Source organism: Choloepus didactylus, chromosome 4 (assembly GCF_015220235.1).
Source record: "Choloepus didactylus isolate mChoDid1 chromosome 4, mChoDid1.pri, whole genome shotgun sequence".
Taxonomy (NCBI): domain Eukaryota; kingdom Metazoa; phylum Chordata; class Mammalia; order Pilosa; family Megalonychidae; genus Choloepus; species Choloepus didactylus.
In genome coordinates this window covers 131,416,945-131,439,095 of record NC_051310.1, presented here as the reverse complement: position 1 = coordinate 131,439,095, position 22,151 = coordinate 131,416,945, and the positions used below count along the sequence as shown (strand labels likewise).

At 37.3% G+C, this 22,151-nt stretch overlaps 1 protein-coding gene across 1 annotated transcript in view; it reads right to left on the bottom strand.

The window, feature by feature from the left end:
- FAM227B (family with sequence similarity 227 member B) overlaps positions 1 to 21,257 on the bottom strand; it is a 273,855-nt gene extending 252,598 nt beyond the window's left edge. Inside the window, exons 1-4 of the mRNA XM_037835095.1 lie at positions 21,079 to 21,257; positions 18,969 to 19,022; positions 10,043 to 10,274; positions 6,882 to 6,949 (exon numbers count right to left, since the gene is read on the bottom strand). Of these exons, the coding sequence (XP_037691023.1) occupies positions 6,882 to 6,949; positions 10,043 to 10,274; positions 18,969 to 19,022; positions 21,079 to 21,132 (408 nt within the window). The 5' untranslated portion in view covers positions 21,133 to 21,257. The remainder of the gene's footprint in view (positions 1 to 6,881; positions 6,950 to 10,042; positions 10,275 to 18,968; positions 19,023 to 21,078) is intronic.
- Positions 21,258 to 22,151: the final 894 nt, after the last annotated feature.

Sequence of the window (22,151 nt, the reverse complement as noted above, 5' to 3'; positions counted from 1 at the left end):
TGAAGTCTATTTTATCTGAGATTAATATTGCTACACCTGCTTTCTTTTGGCTGTAGCTTGCATGAAATATTTTTTTCCATCCTTTCACTTTCAGTTTCTTTGTGTCCCTGTGTCTAAGATGAGTCTCTTGTATGCAACATATTGATGGTTCATTTTTTTTGATCCATTCTGCGAATCTATATCTTTTAATTGGGGAGTTTAATCCATTTACATTCAATGTTATAACCGTGAAGGCATTTCGTGAATCAGCCATCTTATCCTTTGGTTTATGTTTGTCATATTTTTCCCCTCTGTCTATTAATATCCTTTATTGTACCCATACCGAATCTCTTTAGTACTGAACCTTTCTCCAAGTCTCTCTGTCCTGTCTTTGTTTCTCTGTCTGTAGGGCTCCCTTGAGTATCTCCAGTAGGGCAGGTCTCTTGTTAGCAAATTCTCTCAGCATTTGTTTGTCTGTGAAAAATTTAAGCTCTCCCTCAAATTTGAAGGAGAGCTTTGCTGGATAAAGTATTCTTGGCTGGAAATTTTTCTCACTCAGAATTTTAAATATATCGTGCCACTGCTTTCTTGCCTCCATGGTGGCTGCTGAGTAGTCACTACTTAGTCTTATGCTGTTTCCTTTGTATGTGGTGAATTGCTTTTCTCTTGCTGCTTTCAGAACTTGCTCCTTCTTTTCTGTGTTTGACAGTGTGATCAGTATATGTCTCAGAGTGGGTTTATTTGGATTTATTCTATTTGGGGTTCGCTGAGCATTTATGATTTGTGTATTTATGTTGTTTAGAAGATTTGGGAAGTTTTCCCCAACAATTTCTTTGAATACTCTTCCTAGACCTTTACCCTTTTCTTCCCCTTCTGGGGCACCAATGAGTCTTATATTTGGACGTTTCATATTATCTATCATATCCCTGAGGTCCATTTCAATTTTTTCAATTTTTTTCCCCATTCTTTGTTTTATGCTTTCATTTTCCATTCTGTCATCTTCGAGGTCACTGATTCGTTGTTCAACTTCCTCTAGTCTTGTACTATGAGTGTCCAGGATCTTTTTAATTTGGTCAACAGTTTCTTTAATTTCCATAAGATCATCCATTTTTTTATTTAGTCTTGCAATGTCTTCTTTATGCTCTTCTAGGGTCTTCTTGATTTCCTTTATCTCCCGTACTATGGTCTCATTGTTCATCTTTAGTTCTTTGAGTAGTTGCTCTAGGTGCTGTGTCTCTTCTGGTCTTTTGATTTGGGTGCTTGGGCTTGGGTTATCCATATCGTCTGGTTTTTTCATATGCTTTATAATTTTCTGTTGTTTTTGGCCTCGTTGCATTTGCTGAACTTGATAGGGTTCTTTTAGGATTTGTAGACCAATTGAAGTCCTTATCTCTAATTTATCAGATCTACAGCTTCGTGGAGTACACTTTCTCTAACTAACCAGCAGGTGGCGTCCACGAGCCACCTGTTCTCCACAAGCCAGTTCTCCCCTGCTTAGCCTTTTTGGTGAGTGGCGGAGTGAGTCTTGTGGGGTCCAATTGGTGTACCAAGCTTGCGTGTGTAGTTGGTGTTGCCTGCCCTGTATATGGGGCGTGTTTCTGGGCAGTCAAGGTGGGGGGGTGGCTCTAACAATCAAATCTCCCTGGTGATCCTAGAGTTTTAAAGCTGCTGCAATAGTCTAATCCTTCAGTTCAGTCCTGCCACAGTTTGTCTCTGCCACTGACCCACAAGTCCTTGGTATTGGCGTATGGCTCCTGAGACTTGCAAGTGGGCCCCTCTTCCAGGCTGTGCACCCTGGGTCCTCTGTTGAGGGATGACTGTGCTATGTCACAGGTGAGTGCCGTCCCCCCAGGGCAGTTCTGGGCTGCTGGGCTGTGTAGGGAGGCTCCCAGTCTGCTGAAATGATGGCTGAATGGGGCTTTGTTAATTCACACTGCTCTACCTTCCCAACTCTGGGACAATCAGCTGAGGTTGCAGGGAAGGCTAATGTCCACACCCAGTTTTGTGGTGTGTGCCTGTTATTTGAAGCACTTCCGTCACACTGGGTTGCCTGGGGAAGTTCTGGGCTATGGGGCTGGCGATGGGCAGGAGTGTTTCCTGTCCACCAGAATGATGGCTGTGAGCGGACACCCCCCTTTTCTTGGGAAGTTGTGGTGTTTAGTGAATTTTCTCAGCCTCTGGATTATTGTGTTTTGTCTCAGAGCTCTCCTAGTTCTGCTCTTGACTTGACCTGCCCAAATAGCAAGTCTTTGAAGCTTTCTGTATTGGGCCTCTTAGAGTAATTGTTTTAGAAAAAGAAAAAAGGATTAAAAAAAAAACAACAACAACAACAACAAAAAAAAAAACGGGCCCTCCTCAGAGATCTAATGGGTTATTGAAATGCTAAGAGACAAAGCAACCAGGGCCATTAAGGAAAGGTCCACAGGGCAGAGAGATCAGCTTTTCTTCAGGATTTGCATATGCGCCTCAGGGCCCTTCCCCTTTCTATGTTCACCAGAACTCCAAAAATCCTCCGCTTTTATTTTGGAGTTTTTCGTGTTGTTTTTTTTCTATGCCTGTCTCCTCTCTGCTGGGCTGGCTGCTCTCAGATTCTCTGGTGTCTGGTCTCAGTCTATCTATGGTTGGAGTTTGAATCAGTAGAATGAGTTTCCGATAAGGGCTGCCACTGCAGTTCTCCCTTCTCCTTCGCGGAGCTGACAGCCCCTCCTCCCCCGGGACTGAGCCTGGCAGGGAGGGGCGCGGGTCCCCTGGCCGCAAAAACTTACAGATTTCGCTGATCTCAGCAGTTCCACGTTTTCATGAGTGTTGTATGAAGTATGCCCAAAGTCAGATTGCTCTGTGGTGTCCAGTCCACGCAGTTCCTGGCTTTCTACCTACTTTCCTGGAGGAGTAACTAAAACATACCTAAAAATTCTTTTGAAAATTAAAAAAAAACATATAGAAAATTATAACTAATAATATGACACTATCAGTGTTCCCATATTTCCACAACCTAGAATGGATGACTGCTGGCATTTTAGAATTTGCTTCAAGACTACATTTTAAACACAAAAAATGAAGCTTATATATAATAAAATACAAAGTTTAGCTCCTCAGTTTAGCTCCTCTTTTATCACAATCTCTAGTTCTATTTCTGTTTCCCTTCCTTGAGGTAGTCACTTATCATTTGTGTGGTTTGTATCCCTTCCATTGTGTTCAAAATAATTCTACATATATGTACATATGTGTGAAAAATATAAAATTTTTGAGTGTTTTTAAAATGTAAAGAAATGATATCAACTATATATATTATTCAGTAACTTGCTTTATTTCATTCAATATTAGGTTTTGAAAATTTTCCCAAGTTTATATATGGAATTAGTTAATTTCCACACAGCTTTTTTAAATACATTTAAATTTTTTAAATTCAGTTTTATTAAGATACATTCACATACCATACAATCATCCATGGTGTACAATCAACTTGTCACAGTACCATCATATAGTTGTGCATTTATCACCCCAATCTATTTTTGAACATTTTCCTTATACCAGAAAGAATCAGAATAAGAACAAAAAGTGAAAATGAAACAGAATATCCAAATCATCCCCCCATCCCACCCTATTTTTCATTTAGTTTTTGTCCCCATTTTTCTACTCATCCACCATACACTGGATAAAGGGAGTGCGATCCACAAGGTTTTCACAATCACACTGTCACCCCTTGTAATCTACGTTGTTATACAATCATCTTCAAGAGTCAAGGCTACTGGGTTGGAGTTTGGTAGTTTCAGGTATTTATTTCTAGCTCTTCCAACACATTAAAACCTAAAAGGTGTTATCTTTTAGGTAAGAATGTCCACCAGTGACCTCACGACCTCATTTGAAATCTCTCAGCCACTGAAGCTTTATTTCATTTCATTTCGCATCCCCCTTTTGGTCAAGAAGATGTTCTCAGTCCCACGATGCCTGGTCCAGATTCATCCCCAGGAGTCATATCCTGCGTTGCCAGGGAGATTTACACCCCTGGGAGTCAGGTCCCACATAGGAGGGAGGGCAGTGAGATCATCTGCCAAGGTGGCTTAGAGAGAGAGGGCCACATCTGAGCAACAAAGAGGCACTCAGGGAAACTCTTAGACACAATTACAAGCAGGTTTATTCTCTCCTTTGCAGTAACAAGCTTCATAGGGGCCAGCCCCAAGACAGAGGGTTCAGCATGTCAAGCCGTCAGTCTTCAATGTTTGTGAGAACATCAGCAACAATCCAGGTGAGGAAGTCCAACACCTCTGCATCCTCCCCCAGCTCCTCAGGGGGGGCCCGAATATATATTTTTATTCTCCACCCAAATTCTTTTGGGATGTGTTGCTATTTCACTCTAACCTATACAGACCTACCATATCTCATTTCCTATTCAGAGTTCTGTGTGATTGTCCACACAGCTTTTTATCAACCTCCTCATTCCACTTCATAATAAACAAATCAATAAAAGTTCATAGGTAAGTTTTACCAAACATTCAAAGAACAAATGATATTTCTATATTCAACAAACTATTTAGAGACCAGAAAAAGAGATAAAGCTAACTCATTTTCTGAGGTTAGTATTATTTTGATACCAAAACCAAAGATAACACAAGAAAAGATAATCATACCTTATCAAACATAGATGCAAAAATCCAAATAAACAACAGCAAATGAAATCTACTAATGCATTAAAAAATACATAATGACCAAAAAGAATATCCAAAGAATATAAGGATAGTTCAACTTCTGAAACGCTATCAATGTACTCTCCACATTCACAGATCAAAGAATAAAAGAAGCTTCTGCTATCACCACAGTGAACTCATTCTCTCTCTTTTCCTAAACCATGGAGATTTTACTTCAAGTTTTTGAGCATGGGGATATCTATCTATATTTACATCTACATCTCATCTACATCTATATCCACATCAATATCTATATCAATACCTATGGTTCTTTAACAAACTAGGAATAAAAATAAATTTCCTTAATCTAATAAAAGATAGCTATCTCAATATTTTAAATTATAGTTAATAGCAAAGAACTAGCATCTTTTACACTAAAGTCAGAGACAAGATAAGAAACCCAAAACAATGTGGAATAATATCCATAATAATATCCAACAATAATATCCTATCTACCAACAATAAACAATTTAAAAATATAATGGAAAAACAATCTAATAGACATTAGTAATAAGAAATTAAGAAACCTAGGAATAAATTTAACAGGGAATGTGCAGAACTTATAAAAAAGAAAACCACACAAATTTACTGATGGACCTGAAATAAGATCCTTATATTTTACTTCCTTACACAAAAATACGCAGAGGTTAAAGAATTAAATGCACACACACACACAAAATCTGTAGAACAATACAAGAGAACATGTGAATATATCTATGACCTTGTGATGAAGAAAGTCTTCTTAATAATCATGGCACTAAGGCACTATTTATTTTCAATAAATGCTATAGATCCATGAAAATATAAAACTGTATATAGCAAAAAAATTATTTGGGTTAAAAGACAAAAAGAGAAACTGGTATAAAGATTTATATCATATATTACTGAGAAGTGTTAATGTTTTTAAAACATAAAGAGCTCCTAGGGGGAAAAAAAAAAAGAACAGCTCAAAAAATGATCAAAGTTCATAAATGGGTAATTCACAATAACAGAATTACAAAGGACAATAAAAACATAAAAATCAACCTCATTAAAAGTATTTAAAAGTATGCAATCTACAATAGTTTTGCCTGGCAAGTTTGTAAACATTAAAAAATATGATAATACTTAGTGTTGGCAAGGGAATGGATAAGGGATCAATCACAAACACTATTGTTAAAAACATACAAATATAAATTTGTGCTACCTTACCAGAGAACAGTCTGGCAATAGCTATCAAAACTCTTAAAGAATTTCATATTTACTTTTACATGTGGTTCTACTTCTGGAAATTTATATTAAGGAAATAATCATGGATAAATACAATCTTCAGCTACAGATATGTTCACAACAGTTTTGTAAATAATAGTGAATGATGAAAACCAACCTGTGTCCACTAAAAGGGCATTACACTATTTATGAAACAATGACGTAGAACCATATTTATTGATGGAAAATTTCATAGTGCATTTAATGAATTAGAAAAAGTATTATCATTTATTTGATTTTTGTAAAAAATTTTAAAACACAGTAAAGGAAAAATGATGCCGACAAAATGAGAGATATATGTGATTTATTCTTTTCTTTTAATTTTCTAAAATGATTAACTTAGTTTTTTATAATCAGAAAAAAATAATAAAAGTTACTTTGAAATCTTAAAAAATAACATTAAATGAGTTGGCTGGACTAGTGGTGACATGATCTTCATAACTTAAACATAATATACTTTTAGAATGTATTTTTGAAAAGGGCTAAGTATCTGAAAGTAATTCAAAATAATAATATAATTCTAACTGAGACCTTAATTTTTAAAAAAAATATTGACAAATTAATTCTACAGGTCATCAAAAAGAATTGTCATTTATTTTTTTAAAAGGAAGAGGATAAGGGACTTGCATTAACTAAGTATAAGAAGTTATTACAAATTATTAAATAACCAGAGAATGGAATATGGATACATTAAAATAAGTCTTCATAACTTGTAGCACTGTGGAAATGTGAACACCATAATACTGAGTGTGTAAAAAGTACATGAGTCCAGCTATTTTAAAAACATAGAGCTAAAGTGATCAGATTGATAGAATAGGTATAGATAGATGACAGATATAGATAGATAAATAACTGATTCAAAAACTAAAAGGAAATTAAAAATTACCAGTGCTTATCTGTGGAAGTAAAGTGATTGTATTTTCTGTGAAAGTATAATTTTTCAAGAAGAGGAAAACACAAATACCATACCATTATCTTCTTTTTCCTATAGTTCTTCTTCAGAAGTGCCTTCTGTTTATCCAAATGTCCATAAGAACCTTGAAAAAAAAATCAGAATTCACAACAAACGTGTGTGTGTGTATCCTTTAAAAATGAAGAACCATTTAAATACTTTATAATTCTTTACCAGTTTGGCAAAGATTAAAAACATTGATGGATCAGTCAGGGTTTAGTCAATAAAACAAAAACTCACTAGGTATTACAATAGACATGATTAAATGTATGGAATTGGTTAAATAGTGTGAGAAAACTGATAAATGGAAAAAGGGACATTGCAGTTACGCAGAAATAGTAACTACAAGAGGCAGGTACCTCCCCCCAGGGCTGGGGGAACAAAGGAAAAAAGATAGGAGTTATTGGAACTTAGAATGATGAAAGTAAGACTTAGATCTCTCAGGAGGGAATATACCTCAACCGGTGTTGACACTTCAGGAGCTGAGAAGGACAGCCCTGAGGAACCAATGCTCAGACTTCTTAGGAGGGGAGATTCTGCTGGAGGATGATGGTACTTTGGAGGCAGGTGAGGCTGGTTCTGAAAATGCTGAAAAATAATCTGGGGACTGGACCAACTACTGCTGTCAAAATGAAGGGCTACTGCTAAACTGATAGGAAAAGCAAGCAAATTTGGAAGGAATAAATCTCTTCTCTCCTGACTTCCAGTCACCCTCTAATACTGACTATTGGCAGGACCTTATAGGAAACCAGTTAACAAAAGAAAAGGGTAGTTTGCTGAGTCCCAACCTCAAGCACCACAAGCAGAGTAGAGAAGGGTGGGTTTGGAGCTGAGAGATCATAAGCTTAATAACTGGCACAATTGATAAAACCAGTGCTCGTCAGAAGGGAAACAGGTATTCATAAACTGTTAATAGAAACGTAAGTTAATACAATTTTTTTAAGAAAGCAATTTGACAGTATCTTTTAACATTTAATAAGCATAATCCCTTGTATATGGAAGGAATTTTAATTGGAAGCAACAGAAAATGCTCATTTATTTAGAAAGAAAAGAGTAGTTTACAGGATCTCCAGGAAGGTCAGAAGATCTGGCTTGGAATCTGTGTATCCAAGAGCAATGTTCCAAATCACTCCACAGCATAGGTTTCATGAGAACACCACTAAAAACACTGCTGAGCAAAAACACCAGCTTTGCTCCAATGATAGTGGATTCTTCTTTTTCTCTTACTGTTTTTCCTCTAGAAACTGGATGTTACAATCACTGCTCTACCACAGAATAAATTCTGGGTGGCCTGTGATGTTTTCTGTCACTAGCTTTCCATTCCAAGTCTGAGGTGCCTAGATCATGGGTTTGTGCCCTAACTACAACTGAAGCTGGGTAAACGGCATTATTATCTTCTATTGTGCCTTAGGGGATTTGGACACAACTAATAAAAATACCTGTAATGGCTATATGGCCTTAGATTAATTATGCTGAAGTAAAAAGCAAAGGTATGTATAAGGAGTTCTAAAATCTTATACATTTTTTGAATAGTTTACAGGATTCTTAACTACAAGCTGGTTAAACTGAAAGAATTTTATGCAAAGGATGCTGGGTAACTTCTCAAATTATGGGAAAGCTGGAACAACAGGGTAGAGGCCAAGACTCCAGGAAATACCCAAAACTACACCATGGAAAGGGCTAGTTGGAAAAAAAAAAGCTGCTACTGTTGCCCTCTAAATATTAGAAGAAACTGCTACTATCACTGCCAAACCAATGTAACTTCTACAGCCAGATGCCCCCTTCTGCAGGGGAATCACTGTCACAGGCACTGCTATCTCTAAATGCTATAGCTAGATTGTCACCTTCCCCAGTCAAAAATGTAATCTCCACACAGAGATTGTTCCACATCCAAATCAGTCTCCTGTGTGTGAATCTGATCAATTGAATCCAGATTGAATGCCTGAATCTTAGCTACCAGGGAGTCTGGCATATAGGTTGGGGAAGCATAACTTATTATGAAAGAACTTCCTCAACTAGAAAATGCCTATTCAAAAGACGATTGGCAGACATAAATATAATAGTTGTTCACTACATATACTTGTTTTACAATTTTTGCCCTAAAATCTCCTCCTTGGGATCTTGCCTTAGAAAAACATAACCTTAGTTTTTTTATTGTATTTTGATTTTACAACTGCCTCAACTCTCAGAGTGTAACTGAAAGTGATGACAAAGAAGTTGAGGATCTCTTCTGCCCACTCTGAGGTATGACTCAAGAGATCTGTGAAGGACACAATCCCTAATCTTGTAATCTCTAATCTACAAGGCAAATGAAGGATGTCTCTTTATGATCAGAAATAAAAACCAAAGGTCCTGGTGAGATAGAAAAATCCCTCATCTCTAAGAGAACCGGTTTACTCTAAATAGTGAAATCTCTTAATGTTCAAAAAAATTTATCCAAAGGAGAGCTAGAGCCTTACAGTATTAAAATCTAAGCAACTCAGGAGAAAACAAACAAATAAACACATTAGCAGCAACATAGTTCTTCTCAGAGTTGCGGCCAGTCTTTCTGGAATTTCCTTCCTGTAAATGCCTTCCTGGAACATTAAATGACTCCCTCCCTTACCCCGTATTTAGATCCTACAGGCTAACCTAGCACATCCAGGTTAACTCTCACCTCTTTTACTCTGGGTTTTAAGTATTTCTCTTCTCCCATCATGACCCTTGCTGACTTGCTTGTCACCAATTCCATTATCAATTGATATAATCCTGCTGGCACCGTTTCCCTAATATTCTGCTACCTTCTGCTCCAACTTAACAAAATTCACTATTGTTTTAAGCTTTGTTCTAGAAGCACTCCACCTGTTCAACTAAAAATCTGCATTGGACCATTTTGCAATGAAGAGGTTTTAAAATAAAACAAATTTATTAGTATAAGATATTCTTTTAAAAGATTTTAAAAAGGTATTTCTTAAGATATTACATAATTTAAGATATTTTATGAGAATACACACAGTCAGACACACACCTATTACTTCACTCACATTAAGACACCAGGAAATGTACTTTTAATATCAAAGAAGGATTAATTTAAGGCAAAAAGCCAATCTTAAAGTCAGCTGATTAGCAACTTTAATTCCATCTGAAATCTTAATTCCCCTTTGCCATTTAAAAGAGAAGAAAAATAAATAAGGTTTACCTGTCTTGGAAATCATGGTGTCCCACTGAAGTAATTTGGAGGCATGGTTTTTCAAAAGAGATGAACATTCCCCTAATCTTGTCTCCATGGTCATAACTGCTTCATATACCCGAGGAACATTTCCCCATAGATGTGTATAAATTGAAGTAAATGAACAATCTTCTTTAATTTTTTTCAGAGTATATTCCCATTTAGCATCAATATCCAAATAGATTTCCCTTGGCCAGTGATCCTACAAAAATACAAAATAGACTACAACTTCAATAATTTTCAATGAATTCAAGCAATAAAGTTAAAACCAATGAGCTAAAATTGAGATTTTATTTCACAGAATTTTTATTGTTTCTTAAAACTTCGAAAAAATAACAAACTTTGGAAAAACTTTAATGCTTTACAAAGAACTTTTTTTCTGAGTCATTTTAGAATAAGCTGCCTACTTGATGCCCCGTCATCCTTGAATACTTTAGTGTATATCTCCTATGTACAAAAATTCTCCTATATAACCACAATATAACGTCAGAATCAAGAAATTGGCATTGACACATTACTCGTATCTAATTCACAAACTCTATTCAAGTTTCATCAATTAAACCAATAATGCCCTTTATAGCAAAAGGATGTAATTCAGAATCACATATTGCATTTAGGTGCCATGTCTCTTTAATCCCCTTTAGTCTACAGCAGTTCTTCAGTGTTTCCTTGGCTTGTAGGATGTTGACACTTATAAGATTACAGGACAGTTATTGTTTTAAGCTTTGGGTATGTAACATTTTCTGAAAATCAGAATTGGGTTATATATCTTTGGAGGCAGGAATATCACAGAAATGATTCTGTGTTCTCATTACATTCTATCCTGTAGTACACAATTTCAATTTGACCCATTATTGACAATGTTGATTTTGTTTAATTGATTAAGGTGCTGTTTGCTGGACTTTTTCTCTGAAAAGTTATTTTTTATTTTGTTGTAATTAAATATTTTGTGGGCAGGGTTATTTTTAAAAAATACAAATATTTTGTTCCCTTTCAAATTTTCAATTTATTAAATAATTTATATTAGTATGGATTTATGGTTCCCTATTTTATTCAATGGGTTATAATCTAGTACTATCATTATTTATTTTGATGCACAAAATATTCCCAATTTGGATGTCAGGAGCCATTTTAAGCTGGTTTCTCTATTTTTTCAACGTCTCCATATTTTCTGAGTAATTCCTTGTTTTCTGGCACTAACTAGATGTTCCAAGGCTCACCTTGTACTTTCCTGTTCCAGTCCTGGAATCAGCCATTTCTTCAATTAGTCCTTGCTCATTTTATTGAAAAATGGTCTTTGGAAGCTAAGATTTGGGTGTTAGGTGAGCTCATTGCCATTGGGATGCTGCTGCTCCTGGGCCCTCTCAGTGGACAGAGATGCACTACATATACATACACACATACACATACACACATTTTTATATATACCTATACCTATACTTATATCTTTATCTATATAGCTTATATGTATTTAAAACCATGAGTCACACTGATGCTGTAATTCCAATTTCAAACATGGTAGTTTTCTCTCTTTCCATATTATAATTATCATCTCCAGCAGCATAAAACCTAGCTTCTATTACCTTTAATATAGTAGTTTTCTCTCTTTCCATATTATAATTATCATCTCCAGCAGCATAAAACCTAGCTTCTATTACCTTTAATATATTTACTTATTTGATCAATCCTTTCATGCAACCAAGCTCTCATCTCTGCTGCCACCTTCTCTCCTATGTGGATGCCCTTCTCATCCTGCTTAGGCTCTGACACCCCATGCCAGGTTGCCCATTCTGAAGGGACACCATCCTTACCCCCACTTGGGCTCTGAATTCACACACGAGGCCACAACTTACCTCCTCCCCTCCACCATTATGTGTGGGTAACTTCCTCATCCCCTCGGACTTTGACACCCTGTGGTATCACATGGACACCCTCTTTACCATGATTGGGCCCAGACAGCCTACTCTGGGTCATTGTGCTCCTCTCTCCAAATGTGGACACCCACCAAATGGCTTTAGGGCTAAATTGCTAAGGAAGGGAAAGGAAGGGAAGGGAAGGGAAGGGAAGAGGAAGGGAAGGTAGGGGGAACCACAAGATTAATATTTGAAAAACTATATACAAGATTATTTTTCACATATAATCAAATAATAGCAAAACAAAGAAAGTTAGCTAACATGATTAAAGGTTTCTGAGTGATAGAATGCTTTGTGGAGTATTAGGAGACTTGGATAGATGAAACTCTTTAATGGAATTGGGGTAGGATATACTGGGGACATAGCTAAATGGGAAGAAATCTGAAGTCTGCAGATCAGGAATTTCAGACCTACCTTGGTCTGTATTCTGTTTCTCTTTCTATTCCTTTAAAAGCTTCCAAAAATCATTATACATGTCCTTACTTATAAATTGTGCTTTCTAATGATAACAAGTACATGAATTATACCCAGTTTTTAACTTTGGAAAACTTTCCCAGAGGGATCTAGACCCCTCTGTCATTAGAAAAAAATAATAATACTTGGATACATAAGTGCCTTCTCCCAAATCTTACAAAGATATATCTTAAATGAGACACATAACCATCTGGGGAAGTTTTCTGGCTTCAAAAGCTGGGTATTATGTGTCAAAAATTTCCATGAGTTCACAAGATAAGAGCACAGGACAAAATCTCCAAAGACAAATAAATCAATTTGGAATGAGAGGTGCATTTGAAAACGCAATCCTTATGGGTCATGTGTTGCTAATGTTATGGGAGTTGGGGAAAGGGGAGAGGCAAAATGTAATTTGAAGAGATTTTACAATAGGTACCAACTTTTATGAAAATGTATCCCATATGCTGGACTTGAGATATCACAATCCTTGTTCCTATGATTTTGAAATATATTATAAAGTGAGTAAAGTATCCTGAAATTCTACAAACCTGATGAGAATCTGCCTTCTCTATAAACCTAAAGTAGGCAGAGGATGGATTGGTGTCCCAAAGCCATTAAAACAAAGAAGGTAATGTTTAAATAAGCCCTGATCTTTTTACTGGATTCTTTGTGGCTGTACTATTAAACAGATACCAGATGATAACCTTGTGATAGATCATATATGCTTTTTCCCTTTCATCCTCCCTCTAAACACTTTCCCTCCTTATTCCTTTCTATTTTGCCTTCAACCTGATGTCCTTTGCATGAAATATCAACTGAAAAATAAACTTTGTAGCCAGACCTAGGGAAGCTAAGTAGGTAGTCAACTGGCAATCGAGGGACATAGAACTATGAGAAGAGTTAGGGATAAAAGAAAGATAATAGAAATGGTAGCAACTAGACAAAAAGTGAAGGCTTTAGAAGAAATGATAAAGGATAAAGTACAAGGTAAAAAGAAACCTCACAGCTAACATTTAGTGAGTATTTAGGTGCCAGGAACTGTTCTAAGTGCTAGTTGGTAAAAGATCTGGGAGTTGAACCCAGGCAACCTGACGTTAGAGCCTCTGTTCTTAACCACTACACTACTATGCAGACATATACCTCTTCTTTTATATTTTAGAAGTAAAAAGGAAATTAAAACAGGCTTTCCAGGAAGCCATACTATACTTATGTGCCAGTCTGAATGTATTATGTCCCCCCAAACCCCATTATCTTTGATGTAATCTTGTGTGGGCAGACCTATCAGTGTTAATAAGATTGTAATTCTTTGAGTGTTTCCATGGAGATGCGCCCCACCCAACTGTGTGTGATGACTCTGATTGGATAATTTCCACGAAGGTGTTGGCCCACCCATTCAGGGTGGGTCTGAATTAAATTACTGAAGCACTATATAAGATCAGACAGAAGGAACTCAGTGCAGCTGAGAGTGATGTTTTGAAGAGGAGCCATAGCCAAGAGGGACCATCTGAAGAACACCCAGGAGCTGAGAGAGGAGCTGCAGATGAGAGACAGTTTGAAGACGGCTGTTGAAAGCAGACTCTTGCTCTGGAGAAGCTAAGAGAGGACGAACACCCCAAGAGCAACTAAGAGTGACATTTTTGAGGAACTGCAGCCTAAAGAGGAATGTCCTGGGAGAAAGCCATTTTGAAACCAGAACTTTGGAGCAGACACCAGCCATGTGCCTTCCCAGCTAACAGAGGTTTTCCGGACTCCACTGGCCATCCTCCAGTGAAGGTACCTGATTGTTGATGTGTTACCTTGGACACTTTATGGCCTTAAGACTGTAACTGTGTAACCAAATAAACCCCCTTTTATAAAAGCCAATCCATTTCTGGTGTTTTGCATTCCGGCAGCATTAGCAAACTAGAACAACTTAGAATATATTTTCTATTTCTTTTTTGTTTTATTCATTTGCTGTTTAACATATTCCTCATTTCTAAAAGAATGACAACTCTATGAGGTCAGGGATCTTTTGTTTGGGAAATTGAGGCGATAAAGAAAGATCTACAGATAAAACCATAAGTGAAAAATGGCATAAGTATATAAATAATAAATATGGTACAATTGGATATGTTGTTTCATCAAATGCTATCTGATAAAAATTGAAGTCTATAAATACAGATGTTGTTTTTCGCATACAAGTGCGGTGTGCTACTGACATACCACTAATACTCATATGCTGTGATTTTGATTTTATACCGTCTTTGGTTAAGGGCTGTGATAAACCTCTGATCTACATTTGATTAATATCATTCTCAAATTAAATAGAAGGACTATGCATCTGTTGTAGTTTGCTAGTGCTGCATGTAGGAGGGACATTCATAGGATAAACATTCCCGTTGCTGTAAGGAAAACAGGGTTGACAGGACCAGAACAGTTCCTAAAACCCACAGGACAAATTCCATTAGATTTCAAAGTCTGAGAGTCATTAACAGAACAATGTTGCACCCTTGGGGCTTGAGAGAGCAGGAGTCTAACCCTTCATAAGGGCCCTTGTGGCAGCCCTTTCCTCTCCAAACTCTTAGGTGAGTGCTCCAACATATCCACACTTTGGGGAGACCACCTTCTTGACCCCAACCTCCTCAAACATCAGGGCAGCTCCCGGAGTCCCTTCCATCTCCGGGGCACATGCTCAATCCTCTCAGAACAGTGTGGTAGCAGCCAGGCTCTCTCCAATTCCCTGGGAATGTGCTCCACCCTCTTTGGGGCCTGGGGTGGCAAAACTCTTCCAGAGCATCAAGGTTGAAGGCCCACCCTTAACCTCCGGGGCAAACTCACCCTTTCCATGCGTGTGGGCCACTCCACTCTCCCAGCCCAAGGCGTCTTGACTCCAGACCTCAACCTCCATGGCTCTGTCTTTGAAGAAATTTTTCCTTCAGTTTGTTCCTTCTCTGTCCCCTCCAGTTCAGACTGGCAGTGGCTCCATCTATAAAGATCTTGCAAAAATTCTGTTGGCTTCGCATGAAGGCACACAGGGGTCAAAGCCGTCAGACAATAGGACTTTCCACAAATCCTTTCTGCTTAACTCCTTTTCCAATCTTGGCTTGTACTGAAATGGCGGCTGGGTTCTCACATTGGGCTGTAGCTTCTGGGATTCCACTCCCTGAAAGCCCATAATTTTCCAAGCCATCAGCTTCTGGTTTCTTTGAACCCAAGAGTTCAGTTCTAAGTTTCTCTCTCTCCACTCACATTTTACTATAAGCTGCAGGGAGAAGCCAGGGTACATCCTCCACACATAGTCTGGAGATCTCCTCAGATAAGCATTCCAAGTTGTTGCTTTCAAATTCTTCCTTCCATCTGACACCAGGACTCAATTTTGCCAAATTCTCTGCCACTTTAAAACAAGGATCACCTTTCTTCTGGTTCGCAACAAAACATTCATCATTTCTGTTCAAGACCTCGTCAGAAGTATCTTTAGAGTCCATATTTCCATAAACAGTCTCTTCAAAGCAGTTTAGGCCTTTGCTATCAAGCCCCTCACAATTCTTCCAGAATCTTCCCCTTATCCATTTAAAAAGCCTTTCCAACATGTTTGGTATTTGCAAACTCAGCAGCACCAGCACCCCACTTCCAGTACCAAAATCTGTTGTAGTCTGCTAGTGCTGCTAGAATGCAAAACACCAGAGATGGATTGGCTTTTGTAAAAGGGGGTTCATTTGGTTACACAGTTACAGTATTAAAGCCATAAAGTGTCCAAGGTAACACATCAACAATTGGGTACCTTCACTGGGCATGGCAATAGTGTCTGGAAAACCTCTGTTAGCTGAGAAGGCACGTGGCTGGCGTCTGTGCCAAAGTTCTGGTTTCAAAATGGCTTTCTCACAGTATAATTCTACAGTTGATTTGTTCAAACATCACAATCGCATGGAACTTTGAATAGGAAGTGAGATACGGTAGGTTAGTATAGGCTGGAATGAAATAGTGACACATCCCAGAGTAATTTGGGCACATAATAAAAAATACATTTACAGCCTCCTCCTCCCCAGCCCCGAGGATCTGGGGGAAGGTGCGGATATGTTGAACATCCTCATATGGACTGGTGTTGATATTGTCACAAACATTGGGACTGGCGGTTTGATGTGCTGAGCCCTCAATCATGAGACTTGCCCTTAGGAAGCTCGTTACTGCAAAGTAGAGGCTAAACTCGCATATAATTGTGCCTAAGAGTCTCCCCCTGAGTACCGCTTTGTTGCTCAGATGTGGCCCTCTCTCTCGCTAACTGAGCCATCTCGACAGGTGAACTAGCTGCCCTCCCCCCTATGTGGGACCCAACTCCGAGGATTGCAAATCTCCCTGGCAATGCAGAATATGACTCCCGGGGATGAATGTGGACCCGGCATCGTGGGACTGAGAGTATCTTCTTGACCAAAAGGGGGATGCAAAATGAGACGAAATAGTTTCAGTGGCTGAGAGATTTCAAATGGAGTCGAGAGGTCACTCTGGTGGACATTCTTATGCATTATATAGATAACACCTCTTAGGTTTCAATGTATTGGAATAGCTAGAAGTAAATACCTGAAACTACCAAACTCCAACCCAGCAGTCTGGACTCCTGAAGACAATTATATAATAATGTAGATTACAAGAAGTGATAGTGTGATTGCGAAGACCTTGTGGATCACACCCCCTTTATCTAGTGTATGGATGAGTAGAAAAATGGGGATAAAAGCTAAAGGACAAATGGGGTGGGATGGGGGGGATGATTTGGGTCTTCTTTTTTCACTTTTATTTTTTATTCTTGCTCTGGTTCTTTCTGATGTAAGGAAAATGTTCAGAGATAGATTGTGGTGATGAACGCATAACTATGTTATCATACTGTGGACAGTGGATTGTATACCATGGATGATTGTATGGTGTGTGAATGTATTTCAATAAAACTGAATTTCATAATTTAAAAAAAAATGGCTTTCTCCCAGGATGTTCCTCTCTAGGCTGCAGTTTCTCAAAAATGTCACTCTTAGTTGCACTTGGAACATTTGTCCTCTCTCAGCATCTCCGGAGCAAAAGTCTGCTTTCAACGGCCATCTTCAAACTGCCTCCTGTGCTTTCTTCCAAGTGTCCCTCTTGGCTACAGCTCCTCTTCAAAATATCACTCACAGCTGCACTGAGTTCCCTCTGTCCATCAGCTCATTTATATGGCTCCAGTGACTCAACTTAGACCCACCCCGAATGGGTGGAGCAACACCTCCATGGAAATTATCCAATCAGAGTCATCACCCACAGTTGGGTGGGGCTCATTCCAAAGAAACACTCAAAGAATTACAATCTAATCAACACTGATAACGTCTGCCCACACAAGATTACATCAAAGATAATGGCTTTTGAGGGACACAATATATTCAAACTGACACAGCATCTGAAATTACAGGTCCTCAAACAAGTATGATGGTATAGACCGAATGTCTCCATAATTTTTGTTGAATCTGGCTTAATTTTAACTGTAATCTTTTCCTCTTGATATTAAAAAATACCTCAAACATTTTCATTAGGCTGCAGCACATTTCCAACATTTCCATCATTATGTAAATCAAAATAGGTGCAAAAAGCTATTCTAAAAGCACTTTAGGATATTTGATTCTGCCATAGTGACTGAAATAAACTTTTATAAACTAGGAATGTTTTCATTTTTTTAATTGTTCCTAAAGAAAACCCAATCATTTCCCAAAATATTGAAGGAGAATAACCTTTTTTAAACAGCTATAACAACATAAAATAGACTTTTAAAAATAGATACTTCTGAAAACAGATTGTTAACAGTTTAGTCATAACAAATTCTGTATATATTCAAATATAAATAGATGCAAATTATTTAAATCCCAATCCACTAAAAATACACATACACATGCACATATCTCATAAAAAGGGAAAGTTCTCCTTTCCTCTGTTTTCTGCATTGACATCTTTATCTTAGCCATTACTTGACACTCCTCAATGCAAAACAAACCTGATCTTCAGACCTGCAATTACATAGACTCAAGAAAAAACTCCTACCAAGCCAAATAACTCCAGAAGTCTTTAGTTATACATAACAATGGAAACTGGAGCTTTCAACATGAAAACACATTTTGAATATTTTACTCTGATTCAACAGTCAAGGGGTACTGATAGAATACTTCTACAAATTACCTGTGAATTTCAGCTGTGATGCATGGATAAATGAATTAAGTAAGTATAATCATCAGATATTCTTTAAGGTATAAATATATAAGACAAAATCTTATAATAGTAGTAAAATTATATAGATATGGCTGTGTAATTCTTCTGACAGGATATAGGATTAGAATTTTTAAAATGTAAAAAAGGAGAATAAAATGTTAACAATATGGAATGTTGACAATACAGAGCCTATTGAAAGGAAATAAGCCTGTATAAACTTCCCACATTGAGATGTATTTCTCAAATTTCTAGTCTAAAAGTCTTCTCCTAAGCATTGCACATCTCTGTAACTGATACTTTAAGTATTGGCACATAAAATAGGCTGCTCTACTCACCCAATTCTGAAGCTTTAAGAATTCTTCAAGGGTCTTTGGAGGTTCTTGCATTTTCTAATGAAGAGAAATCAATATTGCTCATTGACATAAATTCAGATCATTTATAATGTTTGTACATAATTTACTTAAAAATGTGATATTGGACTTAACTTATAATTTTCATAGCTGTAAGAAACTATACAAGAATTCACTTTGTAAAGTCACTGTACCTTTAAAAGGATCAGAGATATATATGTTTATATTCTTAGCCACCAAACCAAATTCTGTAAAAAGGTTTCCCTCTTATACAACAGCCCCCAGAAAGGCACTCTATATGCATCCTGCTAAATGTCCTCATTTCAAATTCTTACAAGAGTTCCATGATATATTTTGGGCTATCTTGGATAATATCTACACTAAATCCAGAGCCAAAAATATAATAAACTCTCTTCTTTCTTATGAAGTGTTTTAGAAAGCCACACTAGTGATAATTTATTTATTTTTTTAAAATCTTCATTTTATTGAGATATATTCACATACCACACAGTCATACAAAACAAACTGTACATTCGATTGTCCACAGTACCATTACATAGTTGTACATTCATCACCTAAATCAATCCCTGACACCTTCATTAGCACACACACAAAAATAACAAGAATAATAATTAAAGTGAAAAAGAGCAATTAAAGTAAAAAAGAACACTGGGTACCTTTGTCTGTTTGTTTGTTTGTTTCCTCTATTTTTCTACTCATCCATCCATAAACTAGACAAAGTGGAGTGTGGTCCTTATGGCTTTCCCAATCCCATTGTCACCCCTCATAAGCTACATTTTTATACAATTGTCTTTGAGATTCATGGGTTCTGGGTTGTAGTTTGATAGTTTCAGGTATCCACCACCAGCTACCCCAATTCTTTAGAACCTAAAAAGGGTTGTCTAAATTGTGCGTAAGAGTGCCCACTAGAGTGCCTCTCAGCTCCCCTTGGAATCTCTCTACCACTGAAGCTAATTTCATTTCCTTTCACATCCCCCTTTTGGTCAAGAAGATGTTCTCCATCCCATGATGCCGGGTCTACATTCCTCCCCAGGAGTCATAGTACACGTTGCCAGGGAGATTCACTCCCTTGGGTGTCTGATCCCATGTAGAGGGGAGGGCAGTGATTTCACCTTTCAAGTTGGCTTAGCTAGAGAGAGAGGGCCACATCTGAGCAACAAAGAGGCATTCCGGAAGAGGCTCTCAGGCACAATTATAGGGAGGCCTAGCCTCTCCTTTGCAGCAACAGTCTTCCCAAGGGCAAATCCCTTGGAGAGGGCTCAACCCATCCAACCACCACACACTAGTGATAATTTAAATAATTTAAATATTTGGAAGTCTCAGTCTAATAAGTAATAATCTCATTTTATTAATAGTTTCTTCATGATTGAAAACATATTTTTCCATTAGACAAATTAATTCTAACTGAGAATTAACAAATTAATTCTTCCTTGCCTTAGAGACTTTCCACACATTCTTCATTCTGCCTAGAAGGCAACCTGTCCCAAACTCTTTCCCTCCAATCTCTTTCTGGCTTTACTTATTCTTACTTCAAATATCAGGTTAAAAGTCACTTTTCTAGGAAGCCTTCCTGGGTCCCAAAACAGTTTCTCTATGGATACACACAGCAAATTAGTATCTCTATGAGGATAGAAATTGTCAAAATTTCACACAGTTTCTAGCCCATAGTCAGTGCATAATAAGTACTTGCAGTATGCATGAATTAATGAAAAAATTGGAAGATGAGTGTGAGAGAAATGTGTAGGCATTTGAGAAAAGGATAAAACATTTCTAGAGAATGAAAACAGTGAAAAGGAGGCAAAAATTAGAGGAATTCAGAATTTAATACTACAATGGTCTGATGAGGACATGGCTGAAAAGATTGCATTATACTTCTATTTATTAAAACATACATTTCATATCAATAGCTAAAATGGTCAAGATTACAAAATCACTAGGCCATGTTTTAAAAAAGTAATTACACATTTGACGTTGAACAGAATATTTCATTATTTTAATATTGTTTAAAATGTATGTTGAATATAGATAAGTTTGTCCTTCATAGGTGATCTTAAAGCTGTTGCAGCTTCCTTACCTGGGAGACACTTCCCAGTCTGCGTGTCTGTACACTGGAGAGGTGGCCTGCCATGGTGCAGTAACTTTTCAAAGATGAAGAGAAATCAGATGGGCCTTAGGCATCAGCATGAGCTGGGCAGACAAACTGGAGTCTGAAAGATACCCAAATGCAAAAATAAATGACTCAGTCAAACAATCTTCTACACATCCACCCTCAAACTCACTCCTGAATTTTTCCAGTAACAGCAGTGTTGGAAGGGCTGAAAGGCATAGAGAAACTGTATAGGTCAACACATTCTCATTGTGCTTGGATTCCAGGGCCCTGCCAGAATTGACATCAACAGTGAACCAAAGATACCTACAAATGCAGTCCAATCTCCTCCCTGCTCAAATATTGACAAGTTATAAGAGGTGGTTATGAAAGAGGAGGGTGGGGAGGCTGGGATCACCACATGTGAATTCAATCTAATTAAAGCTGCAAACAAACCTAAAGCTCAACTCAACTCTAGAAGGACTCTAAAAGATCAGCCTTTCACTCTACTGTGAGAGGAAAAGGATTGTGCTCTCTGAAAAATAAACAAAAGTAAACTGAACTACACTTCAGCCTTCACAATTTTCATATATAATGTCTAATATACAATAAAAAATTAAAAGACATACAAAGAATAAGAAAAAATGGAAAACCATAATCAAGAGAACACACAGTCAATAGAAACCAACTCAGTAAGAACCCAGTTATTATAATTGGCAGACAAGGACTTTAAAACAACTATTATACAAATGTTAGAGATGTTACAAGATAAGGTGAATTATACTAGGTGAAGAGATAGGTATTACAAGAGAGAAATGGAAACCCTAAAATATAAACAACTAGATATTCTAGAACCACACATACACTAATCAAAAGAAATCCAGTGTGCCTATATTAACACCAGAAAAGTTACACTTCAAGTCAGGGAATGTTAACAAACATAAATAAGGACATTTCATAATGATAAAGGGTCAATTCATTAAGAGGCATAAATGTTTTTCCATCTAATTACAGGGATTCAAAATAAATGTAACAGAAATTGATAGAACTAAGGGAAGATA